Source organism: Nicotiana tomentosiformis, chromosome 1, assembly GCF_000390325.3.
Source record: "Nicotiana tomentosiformis chromosome 1, ASM39032v3, whole genome shotgun sequence".
NCBI lineage: Eukaryota > Viridiplantae > Streptophyta > Magnoliopsida > Solanales > Solanaceae > Nicotiana > Nicotiana tomentosiformis.
Genome location: NC_090812.1, coordinates 73140901 through 73161446, shown reverse-complemented (window position 1 = coordinate 73161446; position 20546 = coordinate 73140901). Strand labels below are relative to the sequence as shown.

The 20546-nt window shown below is 38.4% G+C and overlaps 1 protein-coding gene and 1 long non-coding RNA gene across 2 annotated transcripts; one reads left to right on the top strand and one right to left on the bottom strand.

Annotated features, from left to right (window-relative positions):
- Positions 1-559: 559 nt before the first annotated feature.
- Positions 560-20225, top strand: LOC104087258 (kinesin-like protein KIN-12D). Its single transcript, XM_070185196.1, has 38 exons — positions 560-1022; positions 1488-2190; positions 2299-2454; positions 2535-2618; positions 3194-3313; positions 3415-3528; positions 3618-3710; positions 3833-3993; positions 4098-4172; positions 4260-4347; positions 4426-4484; positions 4572-4635; positions 4728-4793; positions 4889-5074; positions 6606-6710; positions 6838-7073; positions 7175-7244; positions 7326-7391; positions 7496-7540; positions 7615-7694; positions 7847-7928; positions 11769-13397; positions 13525-13980; positions 14228-16759; positions 16870-16977; positions 17053-17174; positions 17261-17348; positions 17463-17537; positions 17618-17860; positions 18118-18216; positions 18343-18417; positions 18499-18557; positions 18647-18758; positions 18844-18954; positions 19071-19241; positions 19372-19437; positions 19544-19663; positions 19772-20225. Exons 2-38 carry the CDS (start codon positions 1489-1491, stop codon positions 19895-19897), a joined length of 8844 nt encoding a protein of 2947 aa, XP_070041297.1. The 5' UTR covers positions 560-1022; position 1488; the 3' UTR covers positions 19898-20225.
- LOC138899083 (uncharacterized) lies at positions 8129-19099 on the bottom strand. Its single transcript, XR_011410855.1, has 2 exons — positions 18963-19099; positions 8129-8427 (listed from the first exon to the last, which is right to left on the bottom strand). It is a non-coding gene; the product is annotated as an uncharacterized lncRNA (long non-coding RNA).
- Positions 20226-20546: the final 321 nt, after the last annotated feature.

Sequence of the window (20546 nt, the reverse complement as noted above, 5' to 3'; positions counted from 1 at the left end):
CGATGTCTTTTTTTATTAGATTTTGAATATGTTCACTCTTCTAGTTCTTCAAAAAATTGACAGAACAGAAAAAAATTATTTCAGTTGCAAAATTAAACATTGATCTTGACTAGGTTCTACCGAAATGATTGCAACAATACACTCCAGCACCACCGCTACTTAAAAATAAAAAAGGAACAAGGTTAGGACTTTAGCAAAGTCATACATAACAAATTAATTTCATTAGAAGAATCACCTCTTTCTTCCGGATAACTAAAAATCTAATGTTTATTAGTTTCATTTTCAGTCATTTAAAGTATTTATTTTCTTTGTAGCACCATTCCGTTTAGCAGTAGAACCAAAATTAAACATTGATCTTGGCACCCCCAATTACTCTTGGTAGAGTAAAAAACCAAAAGAAAGTGAAATAAAGGAAAAAAGAAGGGCAAGAAAAGAATAAATTTGAAAAAAAGGAGGCTCACAGCTCTATAACAAAATTTAAATAGTAGCCGTTGGAAATCATTAGTAAAACAATGATTTTTCAAAATCTCCCCCTCCTATTCCTTCAATTCTCCGGAATAAACCCTTCCCCTATTTCAAAACCCAAAGCGCCATTTCAAACCTTAGATCAAATCTTAGCCGTCCATCTCTGCCCCCTGCAGATTCATATTTGAAAATCTTGAATAAAGAAATCAACAGACTTCACTCTCCGACAGCTCAAGAGAGAGAGAGACAGAGAGAGAGAGTTACAATTTGAATTTCTATGATAAAGAGCTGGTAAATTGTAACAAATTGTCTTGTGTTTGAGAGAGAGAGAGAGAGAGAGAGAGAGAGAGAGAGAGAGAGAGAGAGAGAGAGAGAGAGAGAGAGAGAGAGAGAGAGAGACAGAGGTTCTCTACTCGAGAATGAGTTGCCACTTTAAGATTTGATTTTTTTTTTCAAGATTCTTGAAATTCCAAATTAAGCTGAAATAACCCAAGAAAGTGACTTACAATTTCAGCTTCTCGAGGACTCGGTATTCTCTTCTTCAACGCTTCTTTCAGGTACTAAATCAGCATTCTTTACACAATTTAAGGTTTTTTGAATTAAAATTCCTATCTTTTACGTTTTTTTTTGGGAAAGTTTTGTATGTCAGTATAAAGTGTATTGGAATAAAACGGGTTCAAATGTAGTAAACGGATATTTAAGATTCATATAGACCACCCCCAACTTAGTTTCGGATCGAGGTGTGGTGGTCATTGCTGTTTTTGAATTAAAACACATTTACCTTAAACCTTTGTTGCTACAGAATTAAGGTTTCTTGAATTAAAATCCTACTTTTTGTGTGTGTTTGGAGATTATTATATTTGATTATAAAGTGTATTGGAATGAAATGGGTTCAAATGGAGCTGAATGAATTTTCAAGATTCATATAGACGACCCCAACTAGTATATAAGATTGAGGTGTAGTAGTCACTGTTGTATTTGAATTCAAACACAGTTATCTTAAAACTTTTTTGTTGGTACAGAATGTTGAGGGACTTCAAATTCTTGCGCCGGAACAGTGGCAAGAGTGCCCACACCGAGGAAATTGAGAATGTATCAGTGGATCCGAGGGATTCAATGGGTCCTCAAACCACCAGTACAGACCCAACAAGGCCACCTTTAAACACAATTCAAGAAGCCACCCGGAATTTGAAAGGCGGAGTAGATCAACAAATGGGTGTTAGGGTTACTAAAATTGATAAGACCCCAACTAAACCTAAGGCTAGTAGGTATTCTGATATCACTAAAACCCCAGAAAAGCCTGTAAGTTTACCAAAAGGTCGATATGGGTGGACATCGAGAGCTGATTCCAGCTCGAGTACTGTGGAAGTAGGGGATGAAGGAAAAATGGATGCAACTACTTGTGGTGGTCAATCGAGGGCTGGAGCAGTCAATGCTACTCCTCGGTCCATGAGGACGATAGGAAGGGCAAATTCTGGCTATTCAGAGAGTCATTCTAATCAAACCACACCATCTAAAAGTGTAACTAAGCCTCCAACTCCTTCATTTTCTTTAGCTGGTGGTTCTAGGCCTTCAGCGAGTGGAGGTGCCCGGATGGCCAATTATGCAGCATTGTATAGGGGAATACCGAGCAGTGGTAATTTGTCGACTGTTGTTGATACAGTTGAAGTTCCTCATTTTGACCTCAAGGAAAATCCATCATTCTGGATGGAGCACAATGTACAGGTACGCTGACTTCTATAGCATGCCTTTAAGATTTGGATTTTCTCAGGATATATTTTGTTAACCTGTCATTTTGGTGATCAAGTACTAAACTGCATTGAATTACTATAGGTTTTGATACGAATGCGTCCTCTCAATAACATGGAGAGAAGTACTAATGGGTACAATAGGTGCTTGAAGCAGGAAAGTGCACAATGCATCACCTGGATTGGGCAACCTGAAACTCGGTTTACATTTGATCACGTGGCATGTGAAACAATCAACCAGGTCTGCTATAATTAATATCCAACTTAGAACAATTAATGGGTGCTATAAGATGCTGAAAATGATGCAATTTTTTTTTGCAGGAAACACTTTTCAAAATGGTTGGTTTGCCAATGGTGGAGAACTGTTTATCTGGATATAATAGCTCCATCTTTGCATATGGACAGGTGAGGCATATGATATTTGATGAAAAACTATCGGTGTCATTGCTTTTGAACTTGTGCGCGACTAATGTTAAAAGTTGTTACTCCACGTGCTTAAACAAAGTTAACCTTATTGTTTAGAAGGCACTGGAAAAGGGGTTCATTGAGTTTCATTGCTGCACGTAACTCGTAGGGAATTTTTCAACCTGGCCTCTGCAAGTTGATGTAGAATTTCTCAAGCATTTTAGTGGTTCGAGGAACCAGGATGTGATTGTATTTAGCAAGTTAGTCGATCAATTGAATGTTGAGTATCCACCACCACCACCCCTTCACCCAAAAAAAAAAGGAAAGAAATCTCCAAAGTGCTTAGACTGTTATCATTACTTTCAATACAACTCCGTTTAAAGTATCTGCAAATGTTTAGATGCTAAGGCAAGTAGGCAACTGAACACTTTGTATTTATGATTATTATTGTCCATATATCTTTCTAGTTCTCAAAGCAGTGATATCTGCTCTTGATTCATTTTCCACTCACAGTTTTTACTTCTAAAGTTTAAGTCAAAATTAGTAGCGCATTCAGACATAACCTCTTCTTGCAGACTGGTAGTGGGAAGACACATACAATGCTTGGTGAGATTGAAGAACTGGAAATCAGGCCGAGCCCCAACCGAGGAATGACACCGCGTATATTTGAATTCTTGTTTGCAAGGATCAGAGCAGTAAGTGGGATATTTTTGCCTTTTATTCTTAATACAACTTCTAATTTAGAAATTGTAGGTCATTGCTTCTGTAAACTTCACTTTTGATTTCTATTTTTCAGGAAGAGGAAAGTCGAAGGGATGAGAGACTACAATACAGCTGCAAATGTTCTTTTTTAGAGATTTATAATGAACAAATCACCGATCTCCTTGATCCTTCATCCACAAATTTAATGGTAATTTGTCTATCCCGTATCTGAACTTGACCTGAAAATAAGATGCAGCGTACTGCTGTTGGTTCACATTCATACTTTTTCTCTTGTAGTTGCGAGAGGATAGCACAAAAGGTGTGTATGTTGAAAATCTGTCCGAATTTGAAGTCCAAACTGTGGGTGACATTCTTAGGCTCTTGACTCAGGTGACAATATCTGTTTTGAGTTTCTTCAATAATATCTTACTCTTTTTGTAGCACACACATGATGCAAGTTTTTGCAAGTAGCATAAAAAATGTTCTCATGAATTTGATTTAACTTCTTTCAGGGTTCTTTAAACAGGAAAGTAGCGTCAACAAACATGAACAGAGAAAGCAGTCGCTCCCACAGTGTCTTTACCTGTATAATTGAGAGTAGGTGGGAAAAGAACTCTACTGATAACTTCCGTTTTGCAAGGCTCAATCTTGTTGACCTTGCCGGTTCAGAAAGGTAATTCATAGATGGATAAGAGCAAAAATGTTATGTATTGCTAAGGAAAGAAAGAACTACAAATATTTCAGACATATCATTTACGTGACCATTACCTATTACAGACAAAAGACGTCTGGTGCTGAGGGTGAACGTTTGAAGGAAGCTGCAAGCATCAATAGATCTTTATCAGTTCTAGGGTATTTTTACTGATGATTTTTCCCTGATAACTCTTGCCTTGTCTCCTGGTCGTTTTCATTCACTTGACAGATCATTTCCTTCTGCAGTCATGTAATAATGGTTCTGGTGGACGTGGCCAATGGGAGGCCAAGACATGTTCCTTATAGGGATTCGAGGTTGACATTTCTGCTTCAGGTGAACTTTAAAACACATTTTCTGTTCAGTGTTTAAACCAGAGCATATCGGCATCCTTCTTATAGTATTGAAATGCAGGATTCACTGGGTGGAAACTCAAAAACGATGATTATAGCCAATGTCAGCCCTTCTATCTGGTTGGTGTTATTTTAGCCTTTTTTTAAATCTTATGCTGAGTAGTTCAGGTGAAAAGTTATTGGACTATGTTGATTTGCTCTCCTCAGTTGTGCAGCTGAAACACTGAATACATTGAAGTTTGCTCAGCGAGCAAAACTTATTCAGAACAATGTAAGCATATAACATAGCTGATGACAAAGTTGTGAACCTACATTCAGCATCAATAATTTGACTTTGTTCCTTTTGTCCTTTTCAAACTGAAGGCTGTCGTCAATGAAGATTCTTCAGCAGATGTCACTGCTCTTAAACATCAAATAAGACTTCTAGAGGTGGAAAATCTCTTTTTAAACATTTATTCTGCAATGGCAGAAGTTAGCATGAGCTTAAAACCTGATGGAAAAGATTGGTGGAATTTTTGACACAGGAGGAGCTTTCTTCTTTGAAACGTCAGAATGTATCTAGAACTTTGTCATTTGGTCAAACAACTATTTCAGGAGACTGTAGAATGGAAGATGACAGCAGTTATGCTGAGAAGGAACTTGAGACAGATCAGCATCGTAGCTTGATTACAAAGGAGGCCAAAGGCATTGTAAGGTTGTCCTCCAAACAGGTACACCATATCTTTTTAGACTGCTTTTTTACGTTGCTTGTCATCTTATATCATTTCTTTTTCCTTCTTGAATGAAGTTTGCAAGTCAAAAGTATGACTCAACACCTCCATATGCTGCTATCTCACCTTCTGATGTACCAAAATACTGAACAATAATAATAGCATGAAAACTATAATTCAGTTACATTTTACATTTACCAAAGTCTAAAGTTGCAGAATGTGTTACAACTCAGAAGTCTTCAATGAGAATAGCATGATAATTGATAGACAACGATGCGGCGATAAGATACAGAATAGGATGACTGAACAGAAGAGTGTTTAGATGTGTTATCTGATAGAATGACACAAGGTGAATAAGTATTATAGAACGGTTGTGGGACCAACGATATTATCCTGGAGTGAAGATGAATGTCATATAAAGGAATATGTGGTCATAAATAATTAGATAAGAGTAGAAATGATCATATATGACAGATGGTGCAAGTAGCACACAAGGTGAATAAGTTTTATAGAACGGTTGTGGGACCAACGATATTATCCTGGAGTGAAGATGAATGTCATATAAATGAATATGTGGTCATAAATAATTAGATAAGAGTAGAAATGATCATATATGACAGATGGTGCAAGTAGCACACATGGAGGATAAAATGGAAGTAGCTTGAGATAATTTTGTTGTGTCCTACATAGACCTCTTAGATACATCGGTTCATAGGTGTGACAATGTGATGATTGAAGGTTATAAAAGAGGATGAGTTGTACCTAAAATCACATCGAGGAAAGTTGTTTTAAAAGATTTAAGATATCTCAGAATCAATGAAACTTAGTTAAGAATAAAACGCAATGGGAGTAAAGGAGGAGATACCAACTAGTTGGGATTAAACTAATTATAACCGTGTGGTGTGCAGGATAATTGTGGTCAGAGAACTCCTAAGAAGGCAAGTTATTCAATGTCAGTATGCCTAAAATCACATCGAGGAAAGTTGTTTTAAAAGATTTAAGATATCTCAGAATCAATGAAACTTAGTTAAGAATAAAACGCAATGGGAGTAAAGGAGGAGATAACAACTAGTTGGGATTAAACTAATTAACCGTGTGGTGTGCAGGATAATTGTGGTCAGAGAACTCCCAAATCTATGTAAGAAGGCAAGTTATTCAATGTCAGTATGAAATGGAAAATGACTAGAGGATTCATATAACCGACACCAACTGATTTGGACTGGTTGATTGAGATTAATTGACAGTTATGAGTGCAGGAAGAGAGGAACTATACCTATTCAAACATTGTTTTCTTCTTCTTTCTGATTTTAACTCAAGACTTCCATTAGATAGTTACTTTTCATAGTATCTGAAAACCAGCAGACTCTGCTTCTTTGCTTGTCCCAGCTTGATTCACTCTGATTATTGCATCTCTATCTGGTGTTCTTACATTCTTGCATCATCATGGCTAAATAATCAGACCTCACTTTCCAAGTGTTTATCTACTGTGCTGTGCAATGATTCCTCTTGCTTTTAATTCTCTGTTTTTCAGTTGAAATCACTAGAGACCACTCTAGCCGGTGCTTTAAGGAGAGAGCAGATGGCCGAAACTTCTATCAAACAACTTGAAGCTGAAATCGAGCAGCTTAACCGTCTGGTGACCCACTTCTCACCTTTTTGCCTTCTCTCCCATTTCTTTGTTTTGGTTTGACATTTGCAATAGTACCGCAGTAAGATAACTAACTTTGTTCCTGAATACTACTGTTATTATACTTATCTCTTAGGTTCGTCAAAGGGAGGAAGATAATAGGTGCAATAAGATGATGGTAAAGTTCAGAGAAGAGAAAATTCAAAGGATGGAGTCACTTGCCAATGGACTAATACCAGCAGATAGTTATTTATTGGAGGAAAACAGTGCACTTACTGAAGAAATTCAGTTGCTTCAAGCTAAGGTTGATAGAAATCCAGAAGTTACTCGATTCGCATGTGAAAACATTAGGCTTTTGGAACAACTGCGGAGGTAGAATGTTTGAATTTTCAAACGGAAATTCAATATAACCGAATGTTGAAGCTCATTTCCTTTTTATTCGTCAATAATGTTCAACTTTGTTGGGAATGTAGATTTCAAGATTTTTATGAAGAAGGAGAGAGAGAAATTCTGTTAGCTGAAATTTCTAACTTGCGGGATCAGGTAAACATGGTGCTTTTGTCTATTGTAGTTCTTTGACTTGTTTGAGGCTATAATGGTAAGACAATGTATGTGTTTTCACAGCTACATATCAATATTGATGGGAGCTTGAAGCAGCACAGCCATTTGGACATGAATATTCCATCTCAGGTAATGTACAACAACAGCTTGTACAGTGTGCTCTTTCCTGTTTCAACTGCTTTAAGGGTCAAAATCAAGCCTGCTTATGTTCAAGCATATTTTTTATGGTGCAGGATTCTACACATGTTTGCGATGAGCAAACTGGACTTCATTCAGAGGTTGGTCTCTAGTCACCCCCTAACTTGAAGTAATTGAACAATCTTGATCTCTGATATGTATTCTCATGTTTCAGTTAAAAAAGACTTTGTACGAGTTGGAGGAATGCCGGACTAACTTAAACTGTTTTTTGGAGAAAAATGAAAAACTCAGCAGGTTAGTGAACCTTTTTAACACCTTACTTTAGTAACACTATCTGTGTTGTCTTGTTCAGCTGAGCTTCTATAGACTTTCCTGTTGTTTAACATATTGAAATTCAAACTGCTGCAGCTATTAGTGCCCTCTAACTTGCTCTCAATACTCCTCAGGGAAATAGATGAATTACGAGGTTCATTAATTAGTATCAGTTCTGCTGACAACGATCACAATGGTGGGAATGAAGTCAGAAAGGTAATTCTCTTTCTGAGTTCCAAACAAGCATATTTCTGTCATTATATAACTACAAATAAGAGAAGAAGAAGAAGAAGAAGAAGAAGAAGAAGAAGAAGAAGAAGAAGAAGAAGAATTAGAGACATTTTGTCACGACCCAAAATTTTCCACCGACGGGACCGTGATGGCGCCTAACATTTCACTTACTAGGCAAGCCAACGTTAGAGAATCATTTACCAATTCTTTATTTCCGTTCAGTAATTAACATTTAATTAACTACAATGAAATATAACAAGTGCGGAATATCATAAATCTGTATTAACTACTACCACCCGGATCTGGAGTCACAATTCACGAGCATTCTAGAACTTACTACAAGTAATAGTCTGAAAGAAAAAAACAGTATGACATAAAAAGATAGACGGGGACTTCAAGGTCTGTGAACGCCGACATATCTACCTTGAGTCTCCGGACAGCGGACCAATAGCAAATCTCGATCAACCTGAGCCGGTATCAAAATCTGCACAGAAAGTGCAGAGTGCAGCATCAGTACAACCGACCCCATGTACTGGTAAGTGTCAAGCCTAACCTCGACGAAGTAGTGACGAGGCTAAGGCAAGACACCTACAATCAACCTGTACAATTTAACAGTGCATACACAAATAACAGGAATGAAGAACTAAACAGGAAATGTCGGGAGGGGAGACATACTGAGGGGAATACAAGATAAAGAACTACAACAGAATGATCACTGGAGCAGTCAATATACCATGAATCAAATAGGAATAGTGAATACAGTAAAGAAGAATACACGGCATCACCTTTCGTGCTTTTACTCTCAATCTCACCATAAAATTAATAGAAACGGCACGGCATCACCCTTCGTGCATTAATACTCACAATACGGCACGGCATCACCCTTCGTGCATTAACACTCACAATACTTTCCCTTACCATAATGCAATGCATAAATAACAACAGGGAGGTAGAATAACAAGTACAAACCTTACTTCAACATTTGGTTCCATAATATCAATCTTAACTTTGAAATAAAAACTCAATTATCACCAGAAAATTCCGTAAACATGATAAGAACGATAATTTGAACAACACTAGTATAACACGTAGCAATTTGGCATAGGAATGAGACAATATCAAAAAAACAGAGAAACATGGAAAAAAAAAACAGGTAAATTGGCGGCGCATAGGTACTCGTCACCTCACATATACGCCGCTCACATGAATTTCACTTAGCAAATAATCTAAGGTTCCTAATTCCCTCATGTCAGGGTTAGACACAACACTTACCTAGCTTCGAAGGCCACTTAATTCTCAATCACAGCTTTTCCTTTGGAATTCACCTCCAAACCACTCGTATCTATTCAAAAATGACTCAATAATATCAAATATTGCTAAAGGAATCAATTATATTGCATAAATTAATCGACCCCGAGCCCGCTTGGTCAAAACCCGAGGTTTGGACCAAAATTCTTTTACCCATTCACCCCCGAGCCCGAATATGTAATTAGTTTTGGAATCCGACCTCAAATTGAGGTCTAAATCTCCAAATTCCCGAAATCCCTATTTTCTACCCTAACCCCTAATTCTACCATGAAAACTCTAGATTTTAGGTTGAAAATTCAAGAAATGTAATGGGTAATTGAAAGAAACGAGTAAAGGAACACTTACCTATGATTTTGGGAAGAAAATGTCTTTGAAAAATCGCCCTAGGCCTCCTATCCTTTTGAAAACGAGAAGAAAAATGGCTGGAGTCCGAATTAAATGCTCACTGCCCCGCGACCTTCGCACCTGCGGTGCTTTGGTCACACCTGTGCATCCGCATGTGCGGACGGAGTGTGCGCTTCAGCGGAAAAGGGCTGCGGACAGGGTTCCGCTTCTGCGGTCCCGCTCCTGCGAAGAAAAGTCCGCATCTGCGGAAAAACGAAGTCCAGGATCTGCGGGCTCACCAGATTTGGTGCACCAGCAGCCTTGTTGAGGTTTGAACCTTGTTGAGGTTTGAACTCAACTCGCGCATCGCCCGAATGGCATCCGAGCCCTCGGGGCTCCAAACCAAACATGCACGCAGGTCTAAAAACATCATACGGACCTGCTCGCGCAATCAAATCGCCAAAATAACACCTAGAACTCTAAATTTAGCACCAAATCAAATGAAATTCTCAAGAACACTTTAAAATTTCTATTTTCTCAACTGAACGTGTGAATCACGTCAAATCGACTTCTTTCTCATCCCCCCCATTCACCCCCGAGCCCGAATATGTAATTAGTTTTGGAATCCGACCTCAAATTGAGGTCTAAATCCCCAAATTCCCGAAATCCCTATTTTCTACCCTAACCCCTAATTCTACTATAAAAACTCTAGAGTTTAGGTTGAAAATTCAAGAAATGTAATGGGTAATTGAAAGAAACGAGTAAAGGAACACTTACCTATGATTTAGGGAAGAAAATGTCTTTGAAAAATTGCCCTAGGCCTCCTATCTTTTTGAAAACGAGAAGAAAAATGGCTGGAATCCGAATTAAATGCTCACTGCCCAGCGACCTTCGCACCTGCGCATCCGCATGTGCGGACGGAGTGTGCGCTTCTGCGGAAAAGGGCTGGGCCAACTGGGGCCGCACCTGCGGACAAGGTTCCGCTTCTGCGGAGAAAAGTCCGCATCTGCGGAAAAACGAAGTCCAGGCCTGGGTCGCATCTGTGGAGCTTTCGCTCGCACCTGCGACCAAAGGCTCGCAGGTGCGGGCACACCAGATTTGGTGCACCAGCAGCCTTGTTGAGGTTTGAACTCAACTCGCGCATCGCCCGAATGGCATCCGAGCCCTCGGGGCTCCAAACCAAACATGCACGCAAGTCTAAAAGCATCATACGGACCTGCTCGCGCGATCAAATCGCCAAAATAACACCTAGAACTCTAAATTTAGCACCAAATCAAATGAAATTCTCAAGAACACTTTAAAATTTCTATTTTCTCAACTGGACGTCCGAATCACGTCAAATCAACTCCGTTTCTCACCAAATTTCACAGACATGTCTTAATTATCATAATGAACCTGTACCGGGCTCCGGAACCAAAATGCGGACTCGGTACTAACCATGCCAAACATCAATCAATTCCTAAAAATAATTAATTTTCAAACTTTTAATTTTCATCAAAAATTCATAACTTGAGTTAGGGACCTCCGAATTCGATTCCGGCCATGCGCCCAGGTCCCATAATTCGATACGAACCTACTGGGACCGTCAAAGCACGTATCCGGACCCGTTTACCAAAAATATTGACCGGAGTCAACTAAAATCAACTTTTAAGACAAAAATTCTTATTTTCATCAGTTTTCAACATAAAAGCTTTCCGGAAACCTGCCCGACTGCGCACTCAAATCGAGGAGGGTAAAAATGAGATTTTTAAGGCTTAAGAGCGCAGATTCGAGTTCTAAAACATAAGATGACCTTTTGGGTCATCACACTTTTATCATGATTCAGAAAGTTGTTGGACATTTGAATTACACTAAACTGATGTTTTTTCTGACTTAGTAATGAATCTGAGATGAGAATATACCACAATTTGGCCAGAACAAGGTAATCCCACGAAACAACAGAATAATCTTGAGTTGAAGTTGCGCTCAAGCCTCTAAAGCTTTTGGGGTAACGTAATGTTCATAAGTTGACTGATCAAATACACGATATTAGAGCACAGTCAGTCCAAGTTCCTACTGTTTTCTGATGATTTTTGACCATGTATTTTGCTTATAGGATCCCACTGAACATTCTATTGTATGATTTACTTTTTTTTTCATAACTCAAGTTTGCTTATGTTCTTTATGTGGATGACTATAACCATAACTTTTCAGGAGTCAATACCAGAAGCTCTGGCTCTTGATGGCAAATCAACAACTGCTGATCAGAAAGAGAAGGAAGATACGAGGAAAGAGGATATGATGAAGAAAATTGAGGAGATTATGGATTTGCAACTTGAGTTGGACATTCTGAAAGTTATAGCTCAAGAAGAAAGGTTGCATCGCAATGAATTGGAGCAAAGTGCTCAATCCATGATGCAAGACCTAGAGTCATCAAAAGAACAGCTTCTGTTAGTGACCAAGAAATGTGAAGATGTTCAGGCAGAACTCAGGGAAGCAAAATCCATTATTGAGGCTCTTGAATCTCAACATGTCTTAGCAATCACTGAGGTAGAAGATCTAAGAAACAGTAACAGCCATTATGCTGAATTACTGCAGAAACAGGAGCTTGAAATCTCTTCCTTGAAGGAGCAAATGATTCGTCAAGAATTGAGAGATCTCTCATCTTCGAAGCTCTTGGAAAGTGATGATTCTCCTTTACAAGCAAAGCTTAAAAAGATGCATGATTCCCTTGAGAAGGCCAAAATGTTGAATCGGCGGTACCAAAATGACTGTGAATTTCAAGTCTCAAATGAGGAAGCGATGGATGAAATAAGTAGGCAGGCTGAGGCAGAAACTGCTGAAGTGATTGTATGCTTGCAGGAAGAACTCCTTCTTCTGCAGCAGGAAGTCAGAAATAGTAGCTTGAAAGAGATGGAGAGCACAAAGAGGTTAACTGAGCTGGAAACAGAGGTTAAAAGTTTGGAGGCAAAATTGTCTTTGATGACAGAAGAAAATCGAAAACTTGGTGAAATTGTACATGACAAAGAAAAAGAGTTAATAGATACGTCTGAAGAATGGGCACAGGTAAACAGCGAGATTGAAGCTATTGTAAGTGGGGGGCATGAGGCTCTCAAAGATGCCTGTGAGCAACTGGATTTTATTTCCAGTACATTTCCAGATAAGAGAAGTAGGATATCTGAACAATTTGGCAGAATGACAAAATGCATTTTTGAAAAGGAGTTATGTATTGAAGAGCTCAATCAGAGTCTGGAGAATGCTCTCAACAAAAGAAATGATATGGAATCCATGTTGAGATCTCTTAGAGGGGCAGCTTTAGTTATGACGGAGGCGCACCAGCTAGATTGCAGTGAAAAGGATGCTGAGATACTTTCTTTGACATCCCAGTTAGGCTCAAAGGCACGTGTCATCTCAGAACTTGAGAACAAGATTAAGCATGGGGAGGATCAACTCATAAAGGCGTCGGTCAGTGCAACTGTTGCTTTTGTGGTGGTTAACTGGTTGTCTGAACAGAATTCCAACTATATTGATGCTTTAAGCCAGAAGGACATGCAGCTTAAGGAATCTCTAGAAATAAGCAGACAGAAGGATGCTATTCTCTGTGATCAGGCCTCAGTAGTCGCTGCTGCAGAGAATCAAAATGAGTCTCTTGAGGAGCAAAGACAAAAGCTTGAAGAAAGTGGTATGTTGAAAACGATTGAGAAACTTACAGAGCTGCAAGCAGGTGTTTCAACAGTACGTTCGCACCTGAGTGAGTGCTTGGAAAGAAGTGGAAGTCCTGGAAAAGATATTAGCAATGACACTGATGCTTCTTTTTCTTCTGATTACAAGTTTGAAACACGGGTAAGTTATGTGCCATTATGTTTGATGGTAGCTCATTCTTATACTCTATCTGCTTCTTGAGTGGCATGGTAGGTTCCTCGTGATGTATGTGTTATTTTTGTAATCCAACTTTAATGTATTGTTGCAGACAGGTACTGAGAAAAGACAACACGACCAGCACCTAGAGTCATGCATTCTTGAAGATAGGACAGCTGAAAATCCAGACCATTCCTTCGGCAAAAGTAATAACATGCTTAAATCAGCCAGCAATTGGAAAACTTTTCAAATGAATTGTAAGGATAAGAAGGCCAGAGATGATACAATTATTCTACTAAGGAAAGAAATGGAATCTGCTCTCCAATGCTTAAAAGGAGTGCAAGCTGAGATGGCCAGATTATGTACTGAGAAAGAAGCACTGTGGTCATATGAGCAAAAGAGTAGAGAGAGTATTGGAGATTTTGTGACTGCTGTAACTTCTCTACAGACCTATATGGATAAGTTTGAACATGAATTTGAATATAAAGTGGAGTTAGTAGATGTTAAATTACAGAAAATAGAAGGTGCTGTGCAAGAGTCCTGCAGCTCCTGGTATGAGCAAAAAAAGGTAGGCCCATATCATAAAAACATCATATATTACTGCTAATGACTTGCAATGTTGAAATCCATCTTTTTGACTGTTATATTAAATTTTATCACTAGAATCCTTGATACGATCATTATGACAAAATAAATAATGTGTAATACAATATAAGCATAGAATTCAATGTAAAGGACAAACTCCTGCCATTAAATTAAGTGTGATAAAATTAACTACACAGTCTGATCTGCTCTCCCGAAATCTTTGTCTGTAGATACTTGAAGCTGAACTTTGTGATGCTAAGGCAGTGGCGGCCCAGAAAACTACTGAAGCTTTCTGCATTCTAGCTAAATTTGAAGAGGTCCAAGACATCATGAAAGAAGCAGACATCATGATAAATGAACTAATGATAGCAAATGAATCCTTAAAGCTTGACATTAAAGAGCTTAAGAAGAAGGAGATCAGCTTAACTGACCAGAGAGACATCCTTGTTAATGAAAATCAAAGCTTGCAGTCGGCTAATGATCTAAAGGACATGCATTCCCAAAGACTGGAGCATGAGTTTGAGTCAGATCTAGCAATGATGCAGAGGCTGGTATTGGAATTGGAGGATATAGTTTCGCAAGCCGAGACCACTTCCACGGATGAGCTCAAGTCTGCAACTTCTGATCTCCTTATCATAAAGTCTCAACTTCATGAATCAACTAAGTGCATGAGGTCATGGCTTGAGGAGATCTGGTCAGATATTATCGTCAAGGACTGCGCTCTGTCTGTCTTGCATCTTTGTCACATGGGCATTCTCTTAGAAGCTGCTGCTGGATTGAATGCAGAAAATGGGCTACTCCATCATGGGCTAAGTGAATCTAGCTCATTAATATCGAAGTTGAAGGAGCAGAACATCAAAGCACTGAAAGAGCTTGAAATGTGCAGAACACTGAAGGGGAAATTATTGGCTGACATTAAAAGCAATTTTGATCGCATAGTAAGAAAAGAGTCTGATGCAGGGGAATTCACCTCCAAACTTGGATCCTTCGAGAAAAAAATATTAGATCTGCAGTTCCAGGAAGAGTCAATGTTAGCAAAGTCCGAGCAAATGGGATCCGAGCTTGTTGAGTTAATGAAAGAGATAGATTTCAGCAACAAATCTGTCTTGGCATCTGTTATAGATCAAGAAAGGGTGCTGAAGGACAAAGAGGAAGCCTTGAAATCTCTGGAAGATAGTTTGACAATGGAATTTCTTGCAAAAGACTTTGAGTCATTAATTTTGTCATCCGAGTTAGAAGAGAGCACCATATTAATATCTGAGTTGGAGAGAAAAACTAAGTATTTTTGTGAAGTTGCCGAAAGTTTGAAGAGAGAAATCATTTTTGGCAACCTAGATGTTGCATTAACTGCATCCATCCTACTTGACAAGGAGGCTGATGTTTCTATCCTACAGCAAGAAGTTGCAGAAGCAGGAATGAAGCAGCAGAATATGTTGGCTGAGCTTACTGAAATGGATTCAATGATTGCCAAAGTTCACTCTAGAAATAACGCTCTTGAACAAGATACTTGCTCACTGATGGAAGTTTCTTGTTTGAATGAGACATTGAAACGTGAACTTGGTGAATTGGTGGAAGCAAAGACTGTTCTGACAGCCCAGGTCCAGGAACTTAGCTCTGAAAATGAGAAGTTGCTTGAAGAATTACAAACTAAGGACTCAGCCCTTGAAAGTTCTTCAAGCCGCATCTTCTTCCTTGACCAACAAAGCCAGATGTTGCAGAATGAAAGCTGCTTGCTGGAAGCTGCATCATGTAGACTCCAGAATGATATGGAAATGAAAGATGCAGAAATTAGGAAGATGAATTGTCTTGAAAAGGAGATTGAAGCACTGCAGCATGAAATAACAGAGTTAAAAGGAGAACGCTGCCTACTCTTCCAGGAGTTGAAGGTCAAGAAAGCAGATATAGAATCTCGTGATCTGAAACCACAGATTGAAAGAATCAATGCTTTGGATGCAGAGAATGCTTCCTTGAGAAACCAACTCATATCTCGTGAGAAGGGTACATATGACACTTCCGATATGGTGCTCAAAGTAAACAGCATTGGGAGTAAAGCATTTTATGCTTTTCAAAATAAAAGTGCTGAATTAGATATCATGTTACAGGATATACATGAAGAAGTTGAGAGAGGATCCAAATTTTTGCAAGAGTTTGAATCATTGAAGAATTTCGCTGAAGAGATTTTATTACAAAGCGCTTCCCTGCAAAATGAGTTGGTTCGGAAGGATGGCATCATCAAAGGAATGCTATTTGACCTTAGTTTGTTACAAGAATCGGCATCTAACCACAAGGATCAAAAGGATGAAATTGATGATTTAGTGGCTTCTATTAGTACTTTGGAAACTGAGCTTGATGAAGCTGTTTGTCAAGGTCAAGCGCTTGAAGTTCAGTTGCAGGAAAAAATAAGTAAGATAGCTCTTTTGGAGTCGGATATCTCGCAAAAGTGCAAAGACATAGAATTGCTTTCAAGCGAAAACTCGGAGCTGGCTGCCAGTGCCAAGGACACCATGGAAGCAAAATGTTCCATGGAGGAGGAATTGTTAGAGAAAAGGGAAGTTTGTGAGAACTTAGAAATAGAACTCACCAAATTTGGTGATATTGTTAGTGAAATGAACAATTCAATCGAATGCTTGAAGAGAAATCTGAATGACGTTACTAGTGAGAGGGATGACCTCCATGGAGAAATTGTCAGATTGAAAAGGGAGCTAGATATGGCACAAACGCTTGCAGAGGAAAGTGAAGCAATTGCCGTAGAAGCAAAAGAGGTGGAGTCATGTTTTAAAATACTTTCTTTAGTTATTGACCTCCAATGTCTTCCGTTTCCTTCCCCCCCTTCCTCCCTCCTTTTCTTACAACAATATTCTGTTAATTTCAGATGGCAGAGATGGCAAAACTCCAAGCTGAAGAGAAAGAAGATGAGGTTACATTGTTAGAGAGGTCTGTTGAGGAACTAGAGTGCACGGTGAATGTACTAGAAAATGAGGTACTCATTCTTGCAAATTTAACGTATTCATTTATTTATTTATCATTTAATAACATTATTTTTCCCACTTTATAGGTTGAATTTGTCAGAGGAGAGGCTGAGCGGCAGCGTTTACAGAGGGAGGAGCTTGAACTGGAACTTCATGCTATCAAGCAACAAATGAACAATGTAAAAGGCAGTGATGTTGATATGAAAAGGTTTCTAACAACTTAACCATGTGACATGAATTCTCAAAAATCGGACCCTTTTAGGTTTCTAAATGTTTTGATTTCTATTTATACAGGCATCTAGAGGAGAAACAAAAAAATCTTCAAGAAGCCAGTCAGCGCATACAACTTCTTGAGGGAGAAATCATCTCAAGAGATGCTGAAGTGAGTTTCATCCTCTATTATCTTTACGAAGTTTTGTTCTGTAAGCTCAGTCAGCCAGTCGTTATTAAATTTCAGTAACTAGTTAGATTAACTTTATTTCATTTTATTTAACAGATAGCCCACTTCAAGGCTCATATATCAGAACTAAATTTGCATGCTGAGGCACAGGCTTGCGAGTATAAGGAAAAGGTAATTCCTCATTCGTTCTGATGATTGTGATAGCTGGTGCTGGTTGCTAACCTGTGATTTTAACCTAATGGGAAAAACAGTTCAAGGCATTGGAAGCAATGGTAGAAAAAGTCAAGATGGATCCCCATGCCACCCAAGCTCCAACTTTATCATCAAGCAAATTGGAGAAAAATGCTTCAAAGCCTAGGGGTTCCGGTTCCCCTTTTAAATGCATCGGAATAGGCCTGGTTCACCAGTTAATGTCTGAGAGGGATGAGGATCATAGTGCAGAAAGACATCGTATCCAAGAACTTGAGGCTCTAGCTGCAAGTAGACAAAAAGAGGTATGTTACATCCTATAACCAGTGGCGGAGCCACCTTATAGGAAGGGGTGGAATAATACACTGTGTAGCTAGTTAAAAATATAAATTATATGTATATATACTATGTATTGACTCCCCTTAATTTCCTGGTATGTTTACTTTTATATATTTTGACACCCCTTAACGAAAATTCTGGCTCCGCCACTGCCTATAACGACGTGACTTATTTTTTGGTAAAAAATATCCTTCACTTAATTATGTTCATAAACTCATTGCAGATATTCATGCTGAACTCAAAATTAGCTGCTGCCGAAAGCATGACCCATGACGTAATACGTGATCTATTGGGTTTGAAATTGGACATGAATAACTACGCGGTAATTTTAGCTTAATCTATATCTTTTGCTTGAGAATGATAAAAGCTAAAGGCCATTTCCTTTTTTCAGTTCTCTAGCATGACCTGACTATTTCACCTATATTTTTGCCTATGTGTTACCCACCAGACTCTGCTGGATAATCAGCAAGTGCAAATGTTGACGGAGAAGGCTCGACTCCGTAATGCTGATGCTCAGTTCAAGGTAACCTTAGTAATGATGATGATATCACCAACTAGTAGTCTGGACTTATTTAATATTATTAACTGATTCCTTGGTTTGCAGGAGCAAGAGGTTCTTAAGCTGAAGCAACAGCTGAATGAGTTCATAGAGGAGAGGAAAGGGTATTAATTGTCAATTAGATTTTAAGACTCCCCTTGTTGTTTTTTGGAAAAGTGCATTTCTCATTTTTTTTTTTTTTTTTGTTGATTAGATGGATTGAGGAAATTGAGAGAAAACAAGCAGAGATGGTGGCTGCACAGATTGCACTAGAAAAATTGCGCCAACGAGATCACTTGCTTACAACTGAAAATGAAATGATAAAGGTTGAAATGTTGTGAATTTTTTCAATTACACCTCGGCAGGTTGTTAACATATTAAAACCCACTTATTTTCTGGACATTTTTTCAGATGGAGAATGTAAATCATAAGAAGAGGGTCAGGGAACTTGAAGCAGATATAAAGAAGTTGTCCGGTCAGCAAAACCTTCAACAACGCATCCATCATCATGCTAAAATAAAGGTACGTACCTTTTACCATGCTTAGACTTCCCAGACTCTGAAGATCAACGTCATGAAAATGCTAATTGCATTTTTTTGCTACAGCACTAATCCTCATTGCTTGTTTTCTCGTCACAGGAAGAGAACAATTTACTGAAAAATCAGAATGATGACCTTATTGTTAAGTTGCGGAAAACTGAAACAATTCTTTCAAGAATCAGGGAAGAGCTGGCTCACTTCCGTCAAACTAATGGAAGAAGCCCCTACATTAATTTTGATAAGGAGCAAATACTGGAGAACAAGTTGAAGGTTAGTACTTTTCAGAATATAATGTGCCTAGGAGGAATTCAAATGCGACTGTGGACATGAATGTGCTAGGACAAAGAGAAGATTAATTTTGCGTCTCAAGGACTTAAACACTTTGAAATTTGTCCAACAGGAAAAGGAAGAGGAAAGGCTGGAATTAGCGCAGAAGTTACTTGGCCTATGCGCTACTGTGCTGAAGGTCAGGAGAGCTTCATGTTTCATTTACTAAAGTATCAAGGGAGATTTGGTTGTATCTCCAATTCTTTAAGTTTTTACTGAAGTGTTACTTGGAACATATATTGTAGGCTGCTGGAATAACAAGACCAACATCCGAGATGGGGATCTCAGCAGCTGAAGAAGCACTTGAGCAGCTCAAGAACAAATTGAATTCATTGGAAAGAGAACTACAAGATGCCAAATTTAAGGTAACATCCATAATATTTCAATCATCTTGCTTCATTGAAAACCTCAAAACACAGTTTGTATCAAACTAACGGTGCCAAGTCACTAACAAGTTTTCTCCCCTTTACCAGAATAAAATGACTAATGAACGAATCCGATTGTCTGAGCTCATGCCACAATCTTCCCCTCTAAGAATAGATGAAAATGGACAGACTTCAAACAGAGGATCTTCCCCTCTAACAGTCTTCGATCGGTGAAGCTTCTTTTACCAACTTAAAGAGGCAGAGTTATCTGTACATTGTGTTAGTTTTTTGCTACCAGTTTGTTCATATGTTCTTTTGTATATGTATACACTTCCCCACAAAAGTTGAAGATCATGGAAATCTGTAAGTAATGAATCCATGATTTTGTATTATTTTCCTTTGGAAGTATTTTTGTGATATATGTAATCCATTTATTTTGTTAAGTGTAAACTTCTACAATGGCATTTTGGTCTATGTTGCACAATCACAATGCTGTCACAATTATGTTTTACTGGTGAAAAAGACAATTTGGAGGTAACAATTATTTCTACTCCATGTTAAACTCTACTCCAATTTTTTCTTTTCTTGTCTAAAATCCGTGCTTCAAAATTTTTTCTCTAAATAAAAAAAATTTTACCCGACAACTCAATCCAATATTCTAGGAGTATTATTTTTATAATTTCAAATTTTCTAAGCTCTTTAAACATTTTAACTAATCATACACAAGAAGGGAAAAGAAAATAGAAGGACCGACTTAGAAAAAAAAACCTATATATATTCCCCGATGAAAATTAACCAGCAGACTTAAGATTTGCAGAGCAATATGGAAGTGGCAGGAGGGGGTATATAACCACCAATATTTGGTGAATGATTTAAAACAGTG

Bases quoted from the DNA above. Each gene is read 5' to 3' on its own strand.
- LOC104087258 (XM_070185196.1), top strand. From the start codon at position 1,489: ATGTTGAGGGACTTCAAATTCTTGCGCCGGAACAGTGGCAAGAGTGCC. The intron at 3,994-4,097 runs GTAATTCATAGA...TACCTATTACAG, and splicing joins GACCTTGCCGGTTCAGAAAG to ACAAAAGACGTCTGGTGCTG. The intron at 18,418-18,498 runs GTAACCTTAGTA...CTTGGTTTGCAG, and splicing joins ATGCTGATGCTCAGTTCAAG to GAGCAAGAGGTTCTTAAGCT.